This window comes from Barbus barbus (genome assembly GCF_936440315.1).
Source record: "Barbus barbus genome assembly, chromosome: 1".
Classification (NCBI taxonomy): domain Eukaryota; kingdom Metazoa; phylum Chordata; class Actinopteri; order Cypriniformes; family Cyprinidae; genus Barbus; species Barbus barbus.
In genome coordinates, this window is record NC_136729.1 from 7,126,701 (window position 1) to 7,152,888 (window position 26,188).

The 26,188-nt window shown below is 37.9% G+C and overlaps 1 protein-coding gene across 1 annotated transcript in view; it reads left to right on the forward strand.

Moving 5' to 3' along the window:
• The first annotated feature begins 10,223 nt into the window (after nt 1–10,223).
• The window catches only part of LOC306857526 (alpha/beta hydrolase domain-containing protein 17C), a 58,368-nt gene continuing 42,403 nt past the window's right edge, over nt 10,224–26,188 (forward strand). The window contains exon 1 of the mRNA XM_079397508.1: nt 10,224–11,006. Within this exon, the coding sequence (XP_079253634.1) occupies nt 10,522–11,006 (485 nt within the window). The 5' untranslated portion in view covers nt 10,224–10,521. The remainder of the gene's footprint in view (nt 11,007–26,188) is intronic.

Here is a 26,188-nt window from a genome sequence, read left to right on the forward strand (position 1 = left end):
CATATGTTCAGAAATGTTTCTTTTCTTGCTGATTTCTCAGAAATTTCCGAGGCCCCTAAAACAACAACCCATCCCGCTGCGCAGTACTTGCCCTCAGTTTGAGTATCTTCCGTTAAGTACAGAAACATTCACTTTAGTGAATGTTTAGTGTCTCTGTTCCAAAACCTAGTTCAGCTGTATGCTCATTATTAAATTTTACGCCTTTTGAGCAAATTCTAAAGCGACAAAGAGATGCTATACACCTTTACCTTCCAAAGTGAAACTGTGGTGTTGGTGATCATTAGCTATGATAAGCTCCCTAGGGCGAAACTTCCTTGAGGTTCCTCCACAATGTTTACAGCTAAAACTCTTAAGAAGACATCAATTACTCGGAGGACCTGAGGCGAAGCTGAGATGGACACATCAATGAAGAAATTTTGACAACCTCCTCCGCCTTCAAACCATTCAAAGAGAGGGCAGCTTGCCCCTGTAAATGTTTCTTTACTTTGAATGCGGTGTGATGGTGTAACAAACAATAAATCCATTCCTTTTTTCTCTGAACGTTAGAGAAGAAAATTGAAGTTTTGACATATTTGTAATTTGTCTTATTTTCTATTATTTTGGTTGTTTGTTTTCCTGCCCACGTTTGTGGGTTTATGTGATTTGTACAAGAAAGTTTAAAAAAGAACTCAAGGTACTATTATGTAAACGCTGTCAGGCTTTTCTATGCATCACTTGCAGTGTTTGAAACCGAAAACAAGTTCAATAAAAGTGTAACCAGTGTAAACAAGGCCTTTGAAATCCGATTCACGTTTAGGTTCACGTGCATTACATCACATGTATTTGAACTCTGAACAAAACGGCGCATGCGCACTTGCGCAGTTTTCAGCTGCCATCAGAGCTACCGTGAGTATAAACATAATTTTTGGTTGTGGCTAGAAGGGATAGGCTACAGCTAAAACCGGAAGCTAATAATAAATTCAATTTTCTACCTATTAGATTAGACGTTTTTATTTACGTCTACACCAACCCCATCCCTTAACATACCCCTTTCAATAATGTAAAAACAGTAATTATTGTTGTACAGTGTGACTAAAATTACGCTATATTGATATGTGCATGCATAGTAGTTTTAGCTGTATCCCTTCTAGACTTAACCATAATTTTGGCCATGATTACATGTCTTGTCAGAAAGATGATATATACAGTGGTCGAGAGAGCTCAACGCTCTGCAAACAGAAAAAACACCTGCAAATGAAGGAAACAACTTCATCAATTTGACAACACACGCACTGCAAATACTCACAACACAACCAAATGAAGAAACGTGCTGCAATTAAAATTCTTTATTTGGTTGTGTTGTGAGCATTTGCAGCGCATTTCTCTATTTGTTTGCGTTGTGAGTATTTGCAGCACCTGCTGTCAAACTGATGAAGATGTTTTCTTGATTTGCTGGTGCTTTTTCTATGTGTATGTATTTTCTGAAGTTGCAGCGTGTTGAGCTTTCTCGGCCACCATAGATATAGCCTATATGTCAGACAAGATTTTTTGCATATAATTAGTAGCCTAAATATTCAATCTCCTCCTTTTTATTTTCTGTTCGATTGCGAAAACATTCGAATTCAAGCATTTGATTAATTTGTTATTTTTACAGTTACAATGTGTTACTCTAATCTAAAGTCATTTTTGGAAACACTACTCATTGTCTGACTTTCAAAACCTACATAGTTGCTGAATACAAATATTGTTAGTTTCACACCATCCCAGTGACTGCAAGTGTATGCAAACCCTAAACATTAGCACACCAAGCCACAGTTTGCAAACATGTCTGCTTTCAATTCCCCCAAACCGCAGCCCACGGCGCTTTCAAAGCTAATAACCCAATCCTGGATAAGGGATTGCTCACTTCTTATATAAATATTGTTATTGTGTTCAGACTGCTTTCCAAAGCCATCTAATGGTTCTTCCATGGCCGTATCAGCTAAAAGCTGTTTCCAGACACAACTCATCGGTTCAGGGCATGACATGATTGACCAGTTCTCTAGCCGACTTAACCTGGTAAAAACCAGCCGTAACAGTTACAGAAGACAAAAGCCGGAGCATTCCAGACGTTGCTAACATAAGCTTCCAGTCAGTTGCTGTCTATTTGAGTAAATCCTTTTGTACTGCACCATCTGGAGAATTTCGCCACTGTCTCGTTCAATTAGCATATAAGTGAGAGCGTATAGTGAGCAGAGAATATTCCCAATGTACTGCGATGAGTGATCCAGATATTGTTGTAGAGGTTGGAGCCAAAACTTCAGATCCTGCTGGGATACTGTGGGAATGCCCAGGCAGGAGCGATGAGGCAGAGGGCTGATGCATGGTGGGAAAGTAACAGGAAAAACAGTCCTGTTACATCACTTTGTTTATTTCCCCTAAATACTCCTGCATTGGTGTGTCATTGGCATCTGATTAAAAATCCATTGTCTGAATTATCCCATGTATGATGCTGTTATGACTTAGACAAACAATGGCAGTTTACAGCAATAGTTCTGTCATTATCTACTCACTCTCGTGTCTTGTAAAGCTCGCAAATCGATGTAGGAGTTAGACACGTTGCTCATGGTTTGACGTCACCGATGCCAAACACCATCAGTGTTTCGTAAATGAGGGTGGTGATGGCGCAGTGGATAAGACACATGCCTTTGGTGTGAGAGTTTGTTCCACTGTGAGACACCAATGTGTCCCTGAGCAAGACACTTAACCCCTAGTTGCTCCAGAGGCGTGCGACCTCTGACATATATAGCAATTGTAAGTCGCTTTGGATAAAAGCGTCAGCTAAATGTAAACTGTAAATGTCATTTGAGAGCTGCAGCAGCGGGGGAAGATTTTCATCCTGATTTGTTTTTATTTTCATTGTGTAACATTTTATTTTAAAAGTTTCTCCCACGGTCCAGACATTAAACAACATTACTTTGTTTATCTAAATCCACAGCCATAATATCTCATGATGATTTTCACACGTAAATTCAGCTGCAGCAGACAATGCATCATAGAAAGACAACATTCATTTGGGTGAATCTCACAAACATTTTCGTTTGCCTAAAGAAAATGATGCTGATTTTTGTGGATTTATTGCGTTGTAAGAATATTTTGTAAGAATAATGTTTTAATTTTAGTTTTATTTGTTGTCACCCTCATCATATACTTACATATTTACTTAATTTCTATAATGTATTTTAATGTGCAATTTTAACTGCAGTTGCTTGATAAAGAACTTAAAAATGAATGTATATATAAATACACACACACACACACATATATATATATATATATATATATATATATATATATATATAAATGTATGTATATATGTATATACTGTATATATGTATGTATATACAAGTCATGACCAAAAATATTGGCACCCTTGGTAAATATGATCAAAAAAGGCTGTGAAAATTAATCTGCATTGTTTATCCCTTTGATCTTTTATTTAAAAAAATTAACAAATATCTAACCTTTCAGTTCACCTCACTCATTTTCTACAGGGTTCAGGTCAGAGGACTGGAATGGCCAGCAGAAGCTTGGTTTTGTGCTCAGTGACCCATTTTTATGTTGTTTTTGGATTATGTTGTGTTTGGATTATTGTACGGTTGGAAGATCTAAACATGGCCCATTATAAGATTTCTAACAGAGTCAGTCACTTACTGATTTTTTTATCTGTTGGTATTTGATAGAATCCATGATGCCATGTGTCTAAACAAGATGTCCAGGACCTCCAGCAGAAATATAGGCCCACAACATCACAAATACAGCAGTATATTTCATTGTACACATGGGGTACTTTTTATCCCTGTGTTCACCAAACCCATCTTGAGTGTTTGCTGCTAGAAAGCTCATTTTTTAGTTTCATCTGACCATAGAAGCCAGTCTCATTTGAAGTACCAGTCGTGTCTGATAACTGAATATGCTGGAGGTTGTTTTTGGATGAGCTAGGAGAATTTTTCTTGAAACCCTCCCAAACAACATGTGATGCTGTTTGACAATTTTTCTTTAAGATTTTCTGACCCTGAGACTCAACTATTTTCTGCAATTCTCTAGCTGTGGTCCTTGGAGAGTCTTTAGCCACTCAAACTCTCCTTCTCACCGTGCATTAGGACGATATAGAAACACGTCCTCTTCCAGGCAGTTTCGTAACATTTTATGTTGATTAGAAATTCTTAATTAATGCCCTGGTGGTGGAAATTGGAATTTTCTTAAAGCCACTTCACTAATTTGTGAAGCTCAAGTATCTTTTGCTGCACATCAGAAATATATTCTTTGGTTTTTCTCATTGTGATGGGTGATTAAGGTAATTTGGGCTTTGTTTTCCCTCCTATTTATATTTCTGTGAAACAGGAAGCCATGGTTGGATAATTTCATGTTCATAATCACCCTGGAGTGCTCAAAATTGTGAATATGAATGGGAATATACTTCAGAGATATTTTACACATAAGAATTTCTAGGGGTGCCAATAATTGTGTCCAATATGTATTTGAGAAAAAACATTTATTTCATAATGATATTTCCCCCTATTTTAAATTCTTATTATCCAATGAAAGGTTTGATTTTTGTGAATCTTTAAAATAAAAGATCAAAGGGATAAACAATGCAGATTAATTTTCACAGCCGCCTTTGATCATATTTACCAAGGGTGCCGATATTTTTGGCCATGACTGTATATATATATATATATATATATATATATATATATATATATATACAGTATCTCACAGAAGTGAGTACACCCCTCAAATTTTTGCAAATATTTTATCTTTTCATGTGACAACACTGAATAAATGACACTTTGCTACAATGTAAAGTAGTGAGTGTACAGCTTGTATAACAGTGTAAATTTACTGTCCCCTCAAAATAACTCAACACACAGCCATTAATGTCTAAACCGGTGGCCACAAAAGTGAGTACACCCCTAAGTGAAAATGTCCAAACTGGGCCCAAAGTGTCAATATTTTGTGTGGCCACCATTATTTTCCAGCACTGCCTTAACCCTCTTGGGCATGGAGTTCACCAGAACATTTTCACTTAGGGGTGTACTCACCAATTTTCATATAATGAGATACTTGAGTGTGGCATTGAATGAAATTACCTGTAGTGATTGTTGCAGGAAAATGCATGTTATGACTGAAGTGTAATACAGTTGTTTTTCCTGTTTTTGATCTGCAAGTTTCCAGCTCTCACAAAGCTGCTGTTTGGCGCATTAAAACCCAGTCCTGTAAGGTTCACATGATTCTGATAATATTGGTTCAAAACCTGAGTGTGATGTGCTTAGGTCTCCTGAGATCAGAGGAGTCAATGCCAAGAATCCAGTTGTCTACTCGTTCATTTAGACACACGTACAGCCCTGCAGACACAAAACTCCATTTCACAACCAACAGCTGAAAAGTGAGCAGACTTTGGTGTTTTACCAACTATGTGTTTGGAAGGACTTACAGAAAATGTCTGGTATCACAGCTACTTGAGGAAATTGCTTTGCATGCTTTTTAATTTTATTACAATGTTCATAGAGGACAGCTGGCCAATTTTACCAATGTATCGTGAGAAAACTGATAACTGATTTCACACCATTCTGAATCTATTGAAGAAAGAGTTTACCCAAAAAAGAAAATTTTCTTTAAATATACTCACAATCAGGCCATCCAAGATGTAGATGAGTTTGTTTCTTCATCAGATTTGGAGAAATGTAGCATTACATCCATTGTTCACCAATGGATCCTCTGCAGTGAATGGGTGCCGTCAGAATGAGAGTCCAAACAGCTGATAAAAACATCACAATAATCCATAAGTAATCCACACCACTCCAGTCCATCAGTTAATGTTGTGTGAATTGAAAAGCTGCATGTTTGTGATAAACAAATTCATCATTAGGACATCTTAAATTTAAATAGTTTCTTCTGGCCAAAATATGAATCCATAACCCATAATAACACTTCCTCCATTCCCTGTTGTCACATCACAATTCATGACATATTTATTTAGAACTGTATTATTTTCATTTAAAAATGGTACTTGATCTGTGCATATTTCTCTCCTGATTCAGACAAAACGGCTTTTTCACTGGAGAAAGCAATATCATGGATAAAGAACTAGTTTAAGTTTTTCACAGCTTTTCACTTCCCAAGATGTTAACTGATTGACTGGTGTGGATTACTTGTGGATTATTGCAATGTTTTTATCAGCTGTTTGGACTCTCATTCTGACGGCACCCATTCACTGCAGAGGATCCATTGGTGAGCAAGTGATGTAATGCTGCATTTCTCCGAATCTGTTCTGAGGAAGAAAGAAACTCATTTACTTCTTGGATGGGGTGATGGTGAGTATATTTTCACCAAATTTTATTTTTTGGCTGAACTATTCCTTTAATTAAATAATTTTAAATAATCAACGAACAGGTTTTAAGCAGTTAAATTGATGTGCTTAAACCACTTATTTAAAGACCCCTGAATTCCAGAAAACATAATCTTCATTGCCTTTATAACACGGCAGGGTGCATATGGTGATGGAGATACAGCATGTGGGTGAAGCCACGCTGAACAAAGCACACAGTGAGACCTGCTCTTTTGACCACAGGTCTGTTTTTTCCATAAATAATGAAAGTTATGCACAGGAAAAATGGGTGCACCTTATCTCCTCGAAAATATAAAACGCAGATGGAGCCAGAGCAATCAGCACCCAATGCATTTCCCATGCATCCACACTTCTTCTGAGCAGGTCCCCATCTCTACATCCAATGAGCACATTATTACTATCTAGGAAATGTGCTTCATCCTCTAGGGTATGATAAATCCATTCCACCCTGGACTCCATATGCTTTTTACTGATTAGGTGAGAATATGAGGAATGTTAAGTTAGGCTCCCTCTCTTTCTTTTCCCCATTCCATTCAGGACATTCCCAAGAGTAATATTCTGATGTTTATGAGCCAAAAATTACTTCAAAGTGTCACATTATGACTGAATTTTACCACTGAAATCTGATTAAAGAAAAACTGCAAAAAATCACAGGAAATGCGAAACCCACAACAAAGATAAATGCCGAAACCTCTGGGCTTGGTGTCCTATTTCTTTCATTCTTATGTAAACTCAACAAAATGTATGTTTCAAATGTGTGAGAGCATTATTAGCACAATGACATCATTTCGATAACCACAATGGCCTACAGTATGGTAACACTTTAGATAGGAACACGTTCACTATTAGATGTTTTCCCTCAATAAACTTGTAATGACTTCTTATTGATAGTACATGGTAGATGTTATAATCCTGTTGGGTAGGGTTAAGGGATTTAGAATATGGTCAGGCAGAATAAGGCATAACTATGTGCTTTATAAGTACAGCCAATATATGCTAGTAATATGCATGTTAATAAGAAAAAATATGTGTTGTCTAATCTAAAGTGTAACCAAGTAAACGAAGTAAGATTTTAACAAAGGCTAAAATGTTTATTTTTCATAATTGTTATGTCAAATAAATTATATTATTTTATAAATATGATTATGTGTGTGTATACATACATATATAGACATATACAGATAGATAGATACGCACAAATTAAAATTTGTTGGATAAAACAATGGCTTTACTTATTTTTGTGTTTAGATAGTAGATATTTTTGTATGACTTTTGTTTCACTGGGGCATGTTGACAAAAAGCCAACTGTATCATCACAATTAATTTAGGGGTTTGGCAAAATAAAAATGAGGACAAAAAAGAAAAGGCTGGGATTTTTATTTTTAATGTTCTCATATTCTCTAGGTTGTATCAATGTAGTATAAGTTGTGCTCAGTTAATGACTTGTCAGATTTCCAAAAAGAGCAAATCAGGAGCCCAGGCACATTTAGCAGGAGTGTCTGTAACCTTAACAGTCCAATTGCTTGGTGTTTTAAGAACAAACTTTCTTTATGATTATGACTGTGTACTGAAAGCATGGCAAGACTTCATTACAAGCCATGTTGAAAACTGAAAGTGAATGACAGAAACTGTTGAACACTAAGCAGAATTGTGTCCAGACAACACAGAATTACTGCAGCAAAGAGACCGCAAACCTCAGTCTTCACCTTGAAGACTTTGTTTCCACAAAAACCAAAGTCAACAACTATGAAAGAGCTGCAAATGCTAAAAATTTAAGCACAGATACCAATGCTAAAACAATGTGAAAAAGATGATAAAATCTGGACAGTTGGAGCATGAACTTCAACATCTGCCCTGTCCAGACAAATCACTTGACCTGAATGTTATCACACCACTGTAGGAAGTTCTGGAGAGAAGAGTGAGAATCCGATCCCCTCCTCAAACATCTCTAAAGCAGCATTCAGCTGGAGCCTATTTGTGTTACGGGATTTAGTGGTTGTAGTAAAAATAAACAAAGGATCACGAGAACGAAGTAGCATCAACACACTTTCCTTTAATGAACGTTAAATAACATTAAACTCGGGCCAAGACAAAGGGAGAACTGAGGACTTATAAAGGAACAAGAACAAAAGAGCAAACAAGATGATTACTACAAAACAGGTGAATGGAATAAACAATGATTAACTAAACTAGGACAGGAAAAAGACGTACATTTGTTTACGCTTTGATTTGAACAAAAACAGCGTATCCGTGTGCTGCGGCTGACACAGAACACCAGTGGATACTCTCCAAAATGGTGCTACGCTGACGCAGAGGAGACGAATTGTTGAATAAAGTCGTTATTTTTGTTTTCTTAGGCACGAACCCCCAATTGATTTTACGTAAGGATAAATGAGTGGGACTTACATACCATTTGTCTTTGTCTTTAGTATTCCTTTTACTCACTTATACACTTTACTGCACTGCACAGCACACAGACACTTTATCACTGACATACACTTTACTTTTTATAGAATCTATATAGAATCATATTCTATTTTTATTCTTCATATCTTTTTTTATTCTCATATCTATTTGTTATTTTATTTTATTGCTATTTTATTTCTATACATATGTTTACTGTACTTTTTCTATTTGTATTTTTGTAAACTTGAGGTTTTTCTTAATTTTGTTGGACAATTTGTTGGACAGTCGTACAATACATTTCACTACATGTCGTACTATGTATGTATATGTATGTGACAAATAAAATTTGAATTTGAATTTGAATTGCTCCACGGGCGCCGCAGCATAAATGGCTGCTCACTGCTCCGCGTGTGTGTTCACGGTGTGTGTGTGTGTTTTCGTGTTCACTGTGTGTGCGTGTTCACGGTGTGTGTGTGTGTTCACGGTGTGTGTGTGTGTGTTTGCGTGTTCACGGTGTGTGTGTGCGTGCGCGTGTTCACGGTGTGTGTGTGTGTGTGTTCACGGTGTGTGTGTGCACTTAGGATGGGTTAAATGCAGAGCACTAATTCCGAGTATGGGTCACCATACTTGGCCACATGTCACTTTCCCTTTTTTCACTATATAATCATTTTCTATTCTTAACTGTTTTAAATTCATTTTAAATCAATTTCTATATCATTTTAAAATTCCTTGTTTTTATAATTATTTTATTGCTGTGATGATTATTTTTAATGACTATTTCACTTTCTTTTATGTAAAGCACTTTGAGTTACCACTGTGTATAAAATGTGCTATATAAATAAACTTGCCTTGCCTTACGCTGACACAGAGAGACAGAGAGGTGACGAATTGTTGAATAAATGTCGTTATTCTTATTTTCTTTGCGTACAAAAAGTATTCTCGTCGCTTCATAACGTTACGGTTGAACTACTGATGGCAGATGGACTATTTTGATGATGTCTTTCATACTATTCTGTGCCTTGACAGTGTTATTTACTTCAATGGGGCGGTCACAAGCCTCCCGGTTTTCATCCAAAATATCTTAAATTGTGTTCCGAAGACGAACAAAGCTTTTACGGGTTTGGAACAACATGGGGGTAAGTGATTAATGACAAAATGTTCATTTTGGGGTGGAGTAACTCTTTAATGTTTCTCTTTCTGTGATGATTCCTCATCCTGACATGATTGGATATTTAAAAGTCGCGACGTATTGTCAATATCAATACTAATTTCGAGTATTAATTTCCCTATTAGATGTAATGTTTTATTTAATCCAGTGTGTCCCATTCTCAAACGTGTAATTTGCATACCCTCCTACTTTTTCCTGTTATTTCCCTATCCCGATTACTCTGCCATCATGCAGCAGCAGGAGCCGGATATCCGCAAAGACCGGAAAAATCCCATATTTGGGCATTCTTAGCTGGAGCAATGGCAGCTTACATTGTATGCGAACGGCTAGCTTGATGCTGATTGTGTAGTGTAAAAGATCGATTTTTAGACATTTCCAACCCATGATCGAGACGGATGAGTGGCGGATTGGAACGCATATATTTTTGAAAATGTCAAATGCCAAGTGCTAGCGACCGCTCCGTCAAACCACCACCAAACCGAAACCACTTAGCACGGCGTTAGCATCCTCGACACCGTTCGCGTATTTCTCGCTATTCGCAACTCCCCCGACTCTCCCCCGGTATCCGCCGCTCTTCATGCCCGAGCAAGGCCCGAGGATGAACAGCTTCTCCCTCGGCGAGTTGTGCTGGCTCTTCTGCTGCCCGCCGTGTCCGAGTCGCATCGCGGCTAAGCTGGCGTTCCTGCCGCCAGAGCCCACCTACTCCGTCCACACAGACGCGAGCGGCGCGACGAGCCTGCATCTCACCGAGCGCGCCGACTGGCAATACTCGCAACGCGAGCTGGACGCCGTCGAGGTGCTGGTGACCCGCACCAGCCGCGGGAACCGGGTCGGCTGCATGTTCGTCCGCTGCGCGCCCGCTAGCCGCTACACGCTGCTGTTCTCCCACGGGAACGCCGTGGATCTGGGCCAGATGTGCAGCTTCTACATCGGCCTGGGCTCCAGGATCAACTGCAACGTGTTCTCTTATGATTACTCGGGTTACGGGGTCAGTACCGGGAAACCGTCCGAGAAGAACCTATACGCTGATATCGAAGCGGCCTGGCAGGTGCTGAGGAACAAGTGAGTGTTTCTGAGCAGGTGCTTCTGTGTTTGAGCGCCAGTCCCAATTGTTCTGTGATTGTGTGGTGTTTCCATGCATATGTATGGCAGCACTATTGTTTTCCTTATAAATGCATGCATCCAGTTTTATTATATGTGACCATGGATCACAAAACGAGTCATAAGGGTCATGTTTTTTTTTTTAAATTGAGATTTATACATCATCTGAAAGCGGAATGATGTATGTTTTCCAATGATGTATGGTTTGTTAGGATAGGACAATATATATGGTCGAGATACAACTACTTGAAAATCTGGAATCTGAGGGTGCAAAAAAAAAAAAATCTAAATATTGAGAAAATCGTTGTCCAAATGAAGTTCTTGGCAATACATATTACTAATAAAAAATAGCTTTTGATATTTATGCTAGGAAATAATAAAAATATCTTCACGGAACATGATCTTTACTTAATATCCTAATGATTTTTGACATAAAATAAAAAATTGACCCACATACCCGTATTACTTATGATTGATTTTGTGGTCCAGGGCCACATATTAGGTTTTCTTTTCAAGAGATTAACTGGTAATTAGTTTGACTGAAATTTACAAACTGATATTTACAAGCAAAAGCTGGGCTATCAGTTATCATTGCATCTAAACAGATTATGCGTTGTTGTTATTAGGCTACTTGTAAAATATATACACATTTTAAATAGTAGTATGCCAAAAAATGATAAATAACTGTATTCTGCAAATCAGCTTTTGGATGCTCCAACTTGACAATATTATTGGTATTGGTTGATCTCTGTTATTGTTTCTGTTTTATTATTTAGTATCCTGCTGCTTTAAATACTTTTGAAGCCTCTTTGTAACAGCCCACTTTTTTTCTAACTTGAAATGAGTGGTGACATAACCAAATAGGTTTTTGCATAACCATGTCACATCACTGACTCTGTCAGTCTTAAAGGTTTTAATAACTTGTTTTGTTTTAAAGTTAGTTAGAGTTTGACTGATTTGTGTTTTTCTTTGGCAGGTGCTGTTATCAATATATTAAAGTGAATGTGCATTTTACAAAACATTTACTTAAAGGGATACTCCACCCCAAAATGCAAATTTTGTCATTAATCAATAGTCCATCTTCCATCAGTGGTTCAGTACGCAAAGAAAAAAATAAAGTAAAAAAGTAAAGTCGTGACGTATTGTCAAGTATGGTGACCCATACTCGAAATTGGTGCTCTGCGTTTAACCCATCCAAGTGCACACACACAGCAGTGAGTAGTGAACAAATGCACACACACACACACACACACACCGTGAACACACACCCGGAGCAGTGGGCAGCCATGCTGCAGCGCCCGGGGAGCAATTGGGGGTTCGGTGCCTTGCTCAAGGGCACCTCAGTTGTGGTATTGAGGGTGGAGAGAGCGCTGGACATTCCCTCCCCTCACCTACAATCCCTGCCGGCCGGGGGCTCGAACTCGCAACCTTTCGATTACGAGTCCGACTCTCTAACCATTAGGCCACGACTTCCCCCAAGGGGAAGGGGAAAGGGACGTTCTCTGCATTTAACCCATCCAGGTAAAATAACAACATTTATTCAACAATTCGTCACCTCTCTGTGTCAGCGTAGCGCCATTTTGGAGAGCATCCAATGGATGCAAAGTGCGTACACTATTCTCTGTCATCAGTAACACATGGATATGCTGTGTCCATTCAAAATCAAAGCGTAAATAAACATACAATACGTATCCATGCATTACTGATGACAGAGAATAGCGTACGCACTTTGCGTCCATTGGATGCTCTCCAAAATGGCGCTACAATTTTCAGTCTGGTTTCCGAGTGCATCACAGCACAGAGACAGCACTCATTAAGATAATAAATGATATTTGCTTAAATTCGAATTCAGGAAAAATCTCAGTGCTGGTACTATTAGATCTTGGTGCTGTGTTTGACACTGTCGATCATAACGTACTTCTAGAGAGACTGGAAAACTGGGTGGGGCTTTCTGGGAAGGCACTCAAATGGTTCAGGTCATACTTAGAAGGGAGAGGTTATTATGTGAGTATAGGAGAGCATAAGTCTAAGTGGACGGCCATGACATGTGGAGTCCCACAAGGCTCAATTCTTGCACCGCTCTTGTTTAACCTGTATATGCTCCCACTAAGTCAGATAATGAGGAAGAACCAAATTGCCTATCACAGCTATGCTGATGATACCCAGATTTACCTAGCCTTATCTCCAAATGACTACAGCCCCATTGACTCCCTCTGCCAATGCATTGATGAAATTAACAGTTGGATGTGCCAGAACTTTCTTCAGTTAAACAAGGAGAAAACTGAAGTCATTGCATTTGGAAACAAAGATGAAGTTCTCAAGGTGAATGCATACCTTGACTCTAGGGGTCAAACAACAAAAAATCAAGTCAGAAATCTTGGGGTGATTCTGGAGACAGACCTTAGTTTCAGTAGTCATGTCAAAGCAGTAACTAAATCAGCATACTATCATCTCAAAAACATTGCAAGAATTAGATGTTTTGTTTCCAGTCAAGACTTGGAGAAACTTGTTCATGCCTTTATCACCAGCAGGGTGGATTACTGTAACGGTCTCCTCACCAGCTTTCACGAGAAGACCATTAGACAGCTGCAGCTCATCCAGAATGCTGCTGCCAGGATTCTGACTAGAACCAGAAAATCTGAGCATATCACACCAGTCCTCAGGTCCTTACACTGGCTTCCAGTTACATTTAGGATTGATTTTAAAGTTCTTTTACTCGTTTATAAGTCACTCAATGGCCTAGGACCTAAATATATTGCTGATATGCTCACTGAATATAAACCTAACAGACCACTCAGATCATTAGGATCGAGTCAGTTAGAAAGACCAAGGGTTCACACAAAACAAGCGGAGTCCGCTTTTAGCTATTATGCGGCCCGCAGTTGGAACCAGCTTCCAGAAGAGATCAGATGTGCTAAAACATTAGCCACATTTAAATCCAGACTCAAAACTCATCTGTTTAACTGTGCATTTGTTGAATGAGCACTGTGCTACATCCCAACCGACTGCACTGTATTTTATATAATCATTTTCTATTCTTAACTGTTTTAAATTCATTTTAAATCAATTTCTATATCATTTTAAAATTCCTTGTTTTTATTATTATTTTATTGCTGTGATGATTATTTTTAATGACTATTTCACTTTCTTTTATGTAAAGCACTTTGAGTTACCACTGTGTATGAAATGTGCTATATAAATAAACTTGCCTTGCCTTACGCTGACACAGAGACAGAGAGGTGACGAATCGTTATTCTTATTTTCTTTGCGTACAAAAAGTATTCTCGTCGCTTCATAACGTTACGGTTGAACTACTGATGGCAGATGGACTATTTTGACAATGTTTTTTTATACTATTCTGTGCCTTGACAGTGTTATTTACTTCAATGGGGCGGTCACAAGCCTCCTGGTTTTCATCCAAAATATCTTAAATTGTGTTCCGAAGACGAACCAAGTTTTTACAGGTTTGGAACGACATGGGGGTAAGTGATTAATGATAAAATTTGCATTTTGGGGTGGATTATCCCTTTAATATTCACATAGAAAAAAACCCAAAACAAATTATTCAATGACTTGCTGTAGCTAATCAATAGAATTTGGGGAAAGTGGGAAGATAACCGATTTGGTTAATCGATTTGGTCAGTCAGCCTATTTAGTCTGAAAATGAAGCATCTGGGGCTTTGCACAATGTGAGTTTTATATATATATATATATATATATATATATGAATGAAAAATTTGTTGGTTGGATGATGACAGTCTGGCTCCATATTGGTGGCAAAGGTGCAATAGGCCCAGAGTTTGCCGATAGGCTCTGACTTTTTTGCATTTTCTGTGTCGGGTTTGGGAGAAAATCTGCAGAATTCTATGACAAGAATTTAAATATACATGTTTTTTTTGTTTTTTTTTTTAAATGGAGCTTCTTGATGATGTAAAGCATAATCAATTTAGCTAAAGTATTTAATGTTTAGAACTTAATGTCAGAAGTTCTTCCTGCTGAAAAATCCGTATCAGAGTTTCTGTTGCAATTTCTACAGAATTCTGTGGACACAGTTTCCGTGTGTGTGATCACAGCCTGTATACTAAATGGTCATTTTGGGTATCTGCTGGTCGTTCATGCTGATACAGCTCTTTAGTCATGAGAAAAAGTTGAGGACTGCAGGCAGGCACCTTGTGATGCACATGAGTATTATCTCACTACATTGAACCAAGAAAACCTTTGATTGTACCTTTGGCTAAACTGACCAGTTAATCAGTTTGAACAACTGACCTCATGTTTTGGTCCATGGATGTTTTTTTAACCATTGGGCTTTCTCCTGACCAAGCATAATAGCTTGTTGTCCTCCAGAGGCAATCCAAGACAAAATGCCTTTAGAGACTAATGATTTATAACCGGTTAAGATCCTTTAACAAACGCATTAGAAAGTTGTGTTTCTGGGAGATTGAAGACAATTCCATAAAGTGCCTTTTCTTTAATAATATATAACGGGCAGAGGTGGGTAGAGTAGCCAAAAACTGTACTCAAGTAAAAGTACTTGTAGAAATATTTACTCAAGTAAAAGTAATAGTCTGAATAGTTACTTGAGTAAGAGTAAAAAAGTATCGGATAAAAAAACTACTCAAGTAGTTAGTTACTAGTTACTTTGGATCATATACTGAATATAGTCTATTTTTATTTAGATATATAGATATTTAGATACAATTTACACACACACACACACACACACACACACACACACACACACACACATATATATATATATATATATATATATATATATATATATATATATATATATATATATATATATATATACACACATTCAGACTCTGAAAACTGTAACAGCTGATAAAGATTCAGATTTGCATCACTGAATTAAATTATATTTTAAAGTATATTAATTAATTATTAATTATGTATTATTTATGTGTGTATAACCTCTGACACGGAGAAGAGAGAAATCTCCTCACAAGACCGCTACAGAACATCTGAAAATAACGAAATAAATGCATATGATGGATCTTCATTCGTCTGTTCTGCAAAATGAACAAATAAAGCCTTTATTTCTGCAAGCGTAAATATTGTGAAAATATCAATATTAATTGTGTCTAAGCAAAGGCATTCCTACTGGAACTAACGCGGGTTTGGCGGGTGTTCATTTCATACTCTGTGACAGCTTATTTAATGAATAAATTCTGGATTGTATTTAATGTATAAGGTACATTTATAACTAACTGGTAATGTCATAGTGGTATCGTGTAGTCAGTGCAATCGAATCTATACCTGTGGAACCGACAGCACTGTTCATCTAATAAAGATCTTCATAGCTCCATAGCCTTTTCAGATTTGCTTTCACCTGACTGTAGATCCAAAGCCACGTCTTCATCGCTCTTGATGTTCTTAAACTTTCTGTTATCTGAGAGAGAACCGCTTCAGACGACACTGAACGAATCATTCAAACTGATTCACGAACCGATTCACTGGTTTGCCAACAGGTTTGTTCGAGCCTTCGAACAGAATCGACTCAAAAGAATGAATCATTCACGAATGGGCATCGTTCATTGCCCAGAGAAAAGTAGACGGCACGTTTGGAATAAACTGAAGCATTTTTAACTTTATTATTACGTATTGCAATAAGATAAAGTAACGAGAGGAGCGTCGCCCACAGTAACTAAGTAAAAGTACCGTTTTTTCACTAAAAATGTACTTGTGTAAAAGTACCCATTTTTAAATATACTCTAAAAGTATTAGTTACCCAAAAAATTTACTCAAGTAAATGTAACGAAGTAAATGTAACTCGTTACTACCCACCTCTGATAACGGGAGATGTTTACACTGGAGTGTAAATGTCTGTAATTATTTTTGAAGTAGGAACATTTTTATTTTCAGGATGCACTCTTTGCAGTTTTTCTTTTAGAGTTATTCTAGTTAACTAAAACTGAAAACCATAAAGTCACTTAAAATAAACTGAAATAAAATTAACTCAACTTTTTATTTTAGTTAGTTGTCGAGGTGACACTTCTCATTTTCACTTAGTGTAACATGAAATACTAAAATAACTAATACTGAAAGAAAACCTAGCTATATAGAAATGTCAACTTTATAGACATAAGTTTACACAAATTTAAAAAAATGAAAACTAATTGAAAATATTATTCATGTTAATGATTTTCCAAGGGTACGAAGTGCTGCTCCTTTAGAGTTTTCATCCAAACCCTAAGCAACAGCTTGAACACGAGTCCCAGTATGAATGAGTTCAACTGTAATTGAGAATCTGCCTTTTCTCTGTGACTCTTTGTTCAGGAAAATAGTCAACGCCGCAAATGTAAAATTTTGTATGCAATACAGGGCTCCAAACTGCGACTAAAATGGTCGCATTCGCGACCAAAAATATTAATTTGCGAGTGAAGTTTTTGCTGAGGTCGCCACTGGCGACTATATATAATTTGCATGAAAGGACTTTTTTCCCGATTGTTTTGCGCTCACATCTTTTGTTATGTTCACGTATTAAACTTACATAAGACGATGCGCATCAAAGTTTTACTGGAAAAGAGTTTCAAACAGTCCTCGTCTCTGCCGCACACAGTCTGCTGAACGCAGTGAGAGAGACCTGAAAGGGCCTGTTTACACCTGGTCACTTCATGCATTTTCTCTGATCGGATATCTATATGATTTGTTAAAACGTTTCCCCATTTACACTTGGCCACATAAATGTGTCTTCGCAAAACGGATATAAATCCGTTCTTCAATTCCCGCTTCATATGCAAATATAACGGAGTTCACGTCAATGAAAGCAATGGATAATTTTATTAATTATCAGCTAATTTCAATATCACAGATCTTCTTATCGAGATCTTAGTCTATGCTGTGTGCTGTTAATGCATGGACTTCCTGTTATTTGAAGCGCCCTTGCCATCCAGTAATCGCAAAAAGCTTTGTGCTGTCTTACTTTTTAAAAGTATCAGCTTTAAAATGCTACGAAATTCAAATGATGCGGTTTGGGTGCTCTTTAATGCGGACCACAAGCGCACACTTTCGGTAATATAAACACCAGTACCCCGCGTCCACACGGTCCGTGTATGCGTCCGGATCGCGCGAGCGGAGAGTATCGCACTTAATGCTCAGGCGCGATCTCTTTAGCACCTCAGTTAAAGCAGCAAGTGAACCCATTATATATTTCGATTTACTACTATAGTATGAAATGAACATGATCAAAAGGTAGGCAATAAGAGAGCCTATAGTACAACTTACTGAAATGTTTTATGTAAAAGCTCATTCAGTGTTTCAAACTGAGGAAATGTATAAAGCTTGTAAACATTGCATTGTAATACATTTACCTCAGAATAACCACTCAGTGTCCATAAACTCATCAGTCAGCTAGAAAAATAACTATAAAGAGGAGCGTTTTGCTATATTCATGCGCTGTTGCATATTAATATTTTTACTTATTGTGTTGTACATGATTCAACTCCTCCTATAAAATTGCATTTTACTAATGAAGAAAAACAGACTGAATGTGTGAAAGACGTGACAACATTTATAGGATGCACTGCACTCAGTTGCCAAGTGATGCTTATGGTCCATGATATTGGTACAGATTCTGTGTAACGAACAATTCTTTGTGACTGTATATTTCAAGTTGTAAAAGACATTTAATTCACACTTTAAGTGAACCTTAGTCCCCCGGTCGACCTGATCATCTACAAGATGGATTAAAATGCGGAATAAAGCTTAGAAAAGATAAGACAAACACATGACAAAATGATTGAAATGTTAAAATAGGGGGGAAAAATAAAATGATAATAATAAAATAAACCACTTTTATTCTGTGGCACCTAAAAAAATAATTTGGCGCCTAAGTTTTTCTTTTATAGGAGCCAATGGCTCCTTACTCGATTTTTTTTGTCTGGAGCCCTGCAATAGTGGGCTAAAGTGCTTGCATAGCTTGAAATGTTTGCATGTATATACAGTGCTCTCCAAAAGTATTGGAACAGTAAAGGCAAAATTGCTCTGTTGGCTGTGGAGTCAAGACATTTATAAATATGATTAAAAGATGAATATGAGACACAACTAAAGAATGTCACATTTTATTATTGGGTGATTCAACACACAGATGTTTTACCAGCTAAGCAGTTCAGCACTTTTAGAGTTTCATCCCTCATCTGATGTGAGCATAAGTATTGGAACAGTTGCCTCACAGGTCTTTCTAAGTGATCAGCTGTGTCCTGATGCATTAATTCTTCAGATATTAATTAAAAACAGGGAATGTGTCGTATCAGTTACAGTTGGGCAAAAAAGTATTTAGTCAGCCACCAATTGTGCAAGTTCTCCCACTTAAAAAGATGAGAGGCCTGTAATTTTCATCATAGGTACACTTCAACTATGAGAGACAGAATGGGGGGAAAGAATCCAGGAAATCACATTGTCTGATTTTTAAAGAATTTATTTGCAAATTATGGTGGAACATAAGTATTTGGTCAATAACAAAAGTTCATCTCAATACTTTGTTATATACCCTTTGTTGGCAATGACAGAGGTCAAACGTTTTCTGTAAGTCTTCAAGGTTTTCACACACTGTTGCTGGTATTTTGGCCCATTCCTCCATGCAGATCTCCTCTAGAGCAGTGATGTTTTGGGGCTGTCGCTGGACGACACGGACTTTCAACTCCCTCCAAAGATTTTCTATGGGGTTGAGATCTGGAGACTGGCTAGGCCACTCCAGGACCTTCAAATGCTTCTTACGAAGCCACTCCTTCGTTGCCCGGCCGGTGTGTTTGGGATCATTGTCATGCTGAAAGACCCAGCCACGTTTCATCTTCAATGCCCTTGCTAATGGAAGGAGGTTTTCACTCAATCTCACGATACATGGCCCCATTCATTCTTTCCTTTACACGGATCAGTCGTCCTGGTCCCTTTGCAGAAAAACAGCCCCAAAGCATGATGTTTCCACCCCCATGCTTCACAGTAGGTATGGTGTTCTTTGGATGCAACTCAGCATTCTTTCTCCTCCAAACACGACGAGTTGAGTTTTTACCAAAAAGTTCTATTTTGGTTTCATCTGACCATATGACATTCTCCCAATCCTCTTCTGGATCATCCAAATGCTCTCTAGCAAACTTCAAACGGGCCCAGACATGTACTGGCTTAAGCAGGGGGACACGTCTGGCACTGCAGGATTTGAGTCCCTGGCGGCGTAGTGTGTTACTGATGGTAGCCTTTGTTACTTTGGTCCCAGCTCTCTGCGGGTCATTCACTAGGTCCCCCCGTGTGGTTCTGGGATTTTTGCTCCCCGTTCTTGTGATCATTTTGACCCCACGGGGTGAGATCTTGCGTGGAGCCCCAGATCGAGGGAGATTATCAGTGGTCTTGTATGTCTTCCATTTTCTAATAATTGCTCCCACAGTTGATTTCTTCACACCAAGCTGCTTGCCTATTGCAGATTCAGTCTTCCCAGCCTGGTGCAGGTCTACAATTTTGTTTCTGGTGTCCTTCGACAGCTCTTTGGTCTTGGCCATAGTGGAGTTTGGAGTGTGACTGTTTGAGGTTGTGGACAGGTGTCTTTTATACTGAAAACGAGTTCAAACAGGTGCCATTAATACAGGTAACGAGTGGAGGACAGAGGAGCCTCTTAGGTCCCGTCCACACGAAGACGCTGTATACGCATACATTTTTTACCGTATAGGCGTTTCGTCCACACGAATCCGGTGTTTTCGAAGAGTGAAACCATTTTTGAAACCGGGTCCCAGGGTGGATAAATTTGAAAACGCCGTTTTCGTGTGGACGGTGAATCCGTATATTTTCTGAAACGATGACGTCATCAGCCCACGTCTCGCCCCTAATCAGACACAGCTACGTCACATAATAGCGACAACAACAACAACAACAATGTCAGACTACGGCTGCATCCAAAACCGCATACTCAACGAGTAGGTACTTTTTTCAAGAAGTTATACTTATAGTATAAGTTATACGAACTTACTTAACGAGCGCTAAAAGAGTACGTACTTTACAGCCAAATCTCGTTGAGTATGAATGAGATCCGCCATGTTTACGTTATCATGTGATCTATGACGTTATTACAAGTGCAAAAACAAAAGATATGAGTGACAGGTTTAATTCATCTATCTGTAAATATTCTGATGCTGATGAAATTTGCTCATTTTTGGTCTTGTTGAAGAAAAAGCTGCCCTTATGATTGCAGTAGCCTATAACCCACAAATTTTGGGTTGATTTAGGTTTTTCTTTTTTAACTCAACTAATATAACCCTACAGTTTCATCCTTAAAGAAATTATTTTTTATTACGAAAAAACAAAATCGTTCATCCACATGCAAAACTGGCTTAAATCTCCCTTTGTTTTCCTCTTTTTCTTGTTAAATGTCGCTCTCGTTTCAACAAGAAACGAGAGGGTTTCTCCTTATTTTTATATTGTAGACATCCATCGATTAGTGATGATAAAAATTGCCGCGGTGGTGGAAACAACACTAGACTGTGCTGCGACTGAGAGCAGCTCGATGGTGTTTAGTGTCCCGCAGCAGCTGAATAGTTCTGCGTTCAAATGCACACAACAGGCTAAAGCTTGCTGCAAAACCCCAGCAAACATAACCATGAATGTGTCTGCGGGAAATAGCTAGTAAGGAGATGTTTGAATTATTTACTAATAAACTAATGTTTTCTGAGTCTGTGTCGCATGGATGAAGTTGCTGATCCTGACTCGCCGTCTCCTCATTAGACGCGCCTTTAGAGAGAAATACATCTTTATTGATTATAATTATAATAAAACTGTTTTTGTTTTCAATTTTTTTGATTTTAAGTGATAATTTAAAGCTTTCTATAGGTATATTTATCATGTCTGTGAGGCATATTCGCTCAGCTTCGGTTCATTTTTGTGAAGCGCTCCTGTTCAAGACGGCAGAAAAGCGCATCATGTTTGTTTTCTTTGTTTGTGCACACAAATACAAGTACAGCCTTTACAGGTCCGAATGATGTATTACTCTTACCTTTATAAAAAATAAAAAAATTACAGCATAGGCTATTTTAATTAGTTTCCACTGAAAACAATGCAAGTGTTTGCTGGTGCCTCCATGTCCTGCAGAGCGCGCTTTAGCTTCCACTCTCCGCACAAACTTAGATAGAGAGAGATATATATATATATATATATATATATATATATATATATATATATATATATATATATATATATATATATATATATATATATATATATATATATATATATATATATATATATATATATATATATATATATATATAATTATTATAGCGCAGGTTTAACGTTTAAACATTGTTATATACTATTTTATTTTAGGCAAGTTGTGATGATATGATAAGGCTAAATTGATCAAACATAGGCTATGGCCGCTTGGTCGTTACTTAAAAAAACAAAAACTTATAGGCTATTTAACGAACAAAAATGCTCCAAACGTTTTTCTAAATTAACGTGAAAAACAAAACCAAATATAATAATTTTGCCACTACACACACAACTGAACTATTTTAATAGCCGAAACAGTAGTATAAACTGTTTTAGGAGAAGGGGTGAAAAAAAGACGGGCTCGGGTCGGACACGGGCCGGTAATTCTGATAAGCTGTCGGGCGTGGGACGGGCTAGGGCCTGAGCTTCTCGGGCCAGGGCCAAAATTTTAGGCCCGTGCAGGGCTCTAGTTCATTGTTAAAGCTACTACCATCTTTCCCTGAGCTTGTACATTCTGCAGTAATAATAAATAATAGGCTAATAAAAATAAAATAAGAGCGATAGGCGCACAAACATATCAAAGCATCAATAAATCCACAACCCTACCTAGTATGTTTTCCTCCATGTTTGTAATTTCTGTGTCAATCAGCTGCTCAAAGATCTTACCTTTTGGAGAGGATTGTTGATTTTACTCGAAAAATGTAAGTATTACTACTTAGAAATTAAGATTCCTTCAGAATGCATTGGTTGCCCAACACTTATGAACAATAATAATGATAAATGCTGACCAATAATTAATTATATTTTTTAGTAAAACAAGCAAAATGTAATTTGCTTTTTCATATGCCATAGCTATGCATGACTGTACACTAGACAAATGCAGCCAAGGTGAATACATCTCAATTTTCAGTCAAGTCATGAATTAATGCATATGATAATGAAACAATTATATTTTATTTACTGACAACAGGAAACATGAACAAATGAGTAAAATGTAAATAAAAGTAACCATGACAATAAATAAACAAGTCAACAACACATGAAAAAGCTTTATTCAAACAACATTGTTCTACTGCATCTCAACACAGCTGGGGCCAGTTCTGCAGCTTTATTCTGATGAAGACCACCGTGTCCACCTTCACCTGTCTCTGCTGTCCATCACGTCCCTCACTGCAGCAGTCAGACTTTATATTTTTGTTATCCTTTTTTTCCCAAAAATACCGCGGTCACCTGCTCCACCACAAAAGCTCTGCATCAAATGCACAGAAATCAAGAATCAGAAAAGCGCTGTAACAGCTTCGTTTGAAATGACAATAATTAAAATAAACTAAACCTTAAGATTTAAAATAATTTGTTATTCATTTCAGTAACTGAAAGGTTTTCAGCTCACTGTGAGCCTTTGAATATTCTTGTAGAATATGTTCCTGTCTCTTATTAAATAGACATTTAATGGTCTTTAAGATGTATAAGGTTTATGTAAATGCGCTTTGGAGACGTGCGTGTTTACTGGAGCTCTACAAATATACTGTAACATCACTGTCTAGCATCTACACCTTCAGCAAATCAACAGTTTACTATACAGTAGCTCAAGAAATGTTTTTGATCGATAATACTCACATTTGTAAGTACCCGCGTCGCTGATCTCCGTCAGGTTCGATGATGACGTATCCTCTCGCGGGGGCTTCTGGGATAGAAAAGTGTCCATCGGATGAACACTTCAGAATCTGGGCAGAAGCAGTAGGACATCCGGGAACTTCTCGACTACTCTTCTATGAATACTGAGGTTTCGGACATACTTATTCGCTCACCTACTGCTTTTCCCCTACTATATAGTAGAGACGTAGGCATATTCGGACGCACTTTAAGTAGACGCACGTCCGAATCTCGCGAGAATTAGTATGTCACCCAGGTACTTCCTGCCTACTCTTTTATGAATCCGAAGGATTCGGACATACTTATTCGCTCGCCTACTGCATTTCCCCTACTATATAGAGAAGTACGCGGTTTCGGATGCAGCCTACGTGCCTGTGTTTGTGCTGCAGAACCCACTGAGCTCATTAACTTTATTAAAGCAAAATCTTCTGCTTTATGTGTTAGTTTGTATTAAGTGCGCAAGGTTTACGCACATGGTCCAAGTCTTCTTCTCCGTTTTTTTGTGTATCTCTGTGGCAGAATTACAGCGCCACATATTGGTCTGGCATGTGTACTACATCGTTTTCAGTCGGTTTCAGTGATTCCGGGTGTGCGCAGATATTTCTTGATATTTCATATCTACGGAATTTGAGGCAAAAAAAAAAGATCGGATTGGGAGAAATCTGGCTTCGTGTGGACGTGGCCTTAAAGAAGTTACAGGTCTGTGAGAGCCAGAAATCTTGCTTGTTTGTAGGTGACCAAATACTTATTTTACCGAGGAATTTACCAATTAGTTCATTAAAAATCCTACAATGTGATTTCCTGGATTCTTTCCCCCCATTCTGTCTCTCATAGTTGAAGTGTACCTATGATGAAAATTACAGGCCTCTCTCATCTTTTTAAGTGGGAGAACTTGCACAATTGGTGGCTGACTAAATACTTTTTTGCCCAACTGTGTATATCCATTACTTCTGTATTCTGAATCTTGCATTTGATGATGACACACACAAACCAGGATAAAGATGAGGGAGCTGACTTTGAGAGAAAAGCAAGCAATTTGGATGCTAAAAGAAAAGAGGAAGTCAGTTAGAGCTCTAGCAAAAACAAAGGGCATGGAGAAATCAAGAGTTTGGAAACGACCAGCGACACCAGCAACCAACAACTACCTGATTGGCTGAGAAAACAACAGTAGTTGATGACAGACAAATCCTAAAAGCTGTGAAAATGAACCCTAAAAGAGGTGTCTGTAAAATCACCAACAACTTCCAGAAAGATGCTCTGACAATCTACTGTCCTCAGGAGACTTTGACACAGAATTACAGATGCTACACAGCAAGATGCAAACCTCTGACCAGCACCAAAAATGGAAAGGCAAGATTAGAGTTTGCAAAAAAAGCACAAAGGGGAGCCAGAAGAGTTTTGGAACTGTGTTTATGGACCGATGAGACAAAGATGAAACTTTAAGTGATAGGAAAGTAAAAATGTAGAGAAAAAAGGGAACTGCAATGATCCCAAGCATACAGCCTCATCTGTAAAGCATGGTGGAGGTGGTGTCATGGCATGGGCATGCATGGCTGCCTCTGGAACAGGCCCTCTCAACTTTACTGATGACTTAATGTATGATGACAGTAGCAGAATGAATTTGGAAGGGTACAAAACCATCTTGCCTATCAATATTCAAGAAAATGCCACCAGATTCATTAGGAAGTGCTTCATATTGCATCAGGACAATGACCCAAAACACCCTGCCAGTTCAGTCAAGGAATTTATAAGAGCAAAGAAATGGAAAGTCTTAGATTGCCCAAGTCAATCTCCAGATTTAAATCTGATTGAACATGAATTTCACCAGCTGGTGAGGAGAGTAAAGGCAGAAACTCCCCAAAACAAGCAACAATTGGAATTGACTGTATTAAAGGCTGGGAAAAGCATTTCAAAGGATGAGACCAAGAGTCTGGTGATGTCTATGGGTCACAGACTCACTGCTGTGATTGTGCTCAAGGGATCTGCAACTAAATAATAGCTTTTAATCTTTTATATCTGCCTTATGTTCAACTGTCCCAATACGTATGCTCACATCAATGAGTGGGATGAACTCTAAAAGTGCTGTTCTTTTTATTTGGTAAAACATGTATGTGTTGAAACGGCTAATATTAAAATGTGACATTCTGTAGTTTTGTCTCATTCATCTTTTAACCTGATAACGTTTGCCAGAGCGACGGTGCACTGAAGCGTTTTTTTCCCCACTAGTTTAATTTTTATGAATGAATTTAACGTGAAAGAATATCATTAATCTTGAC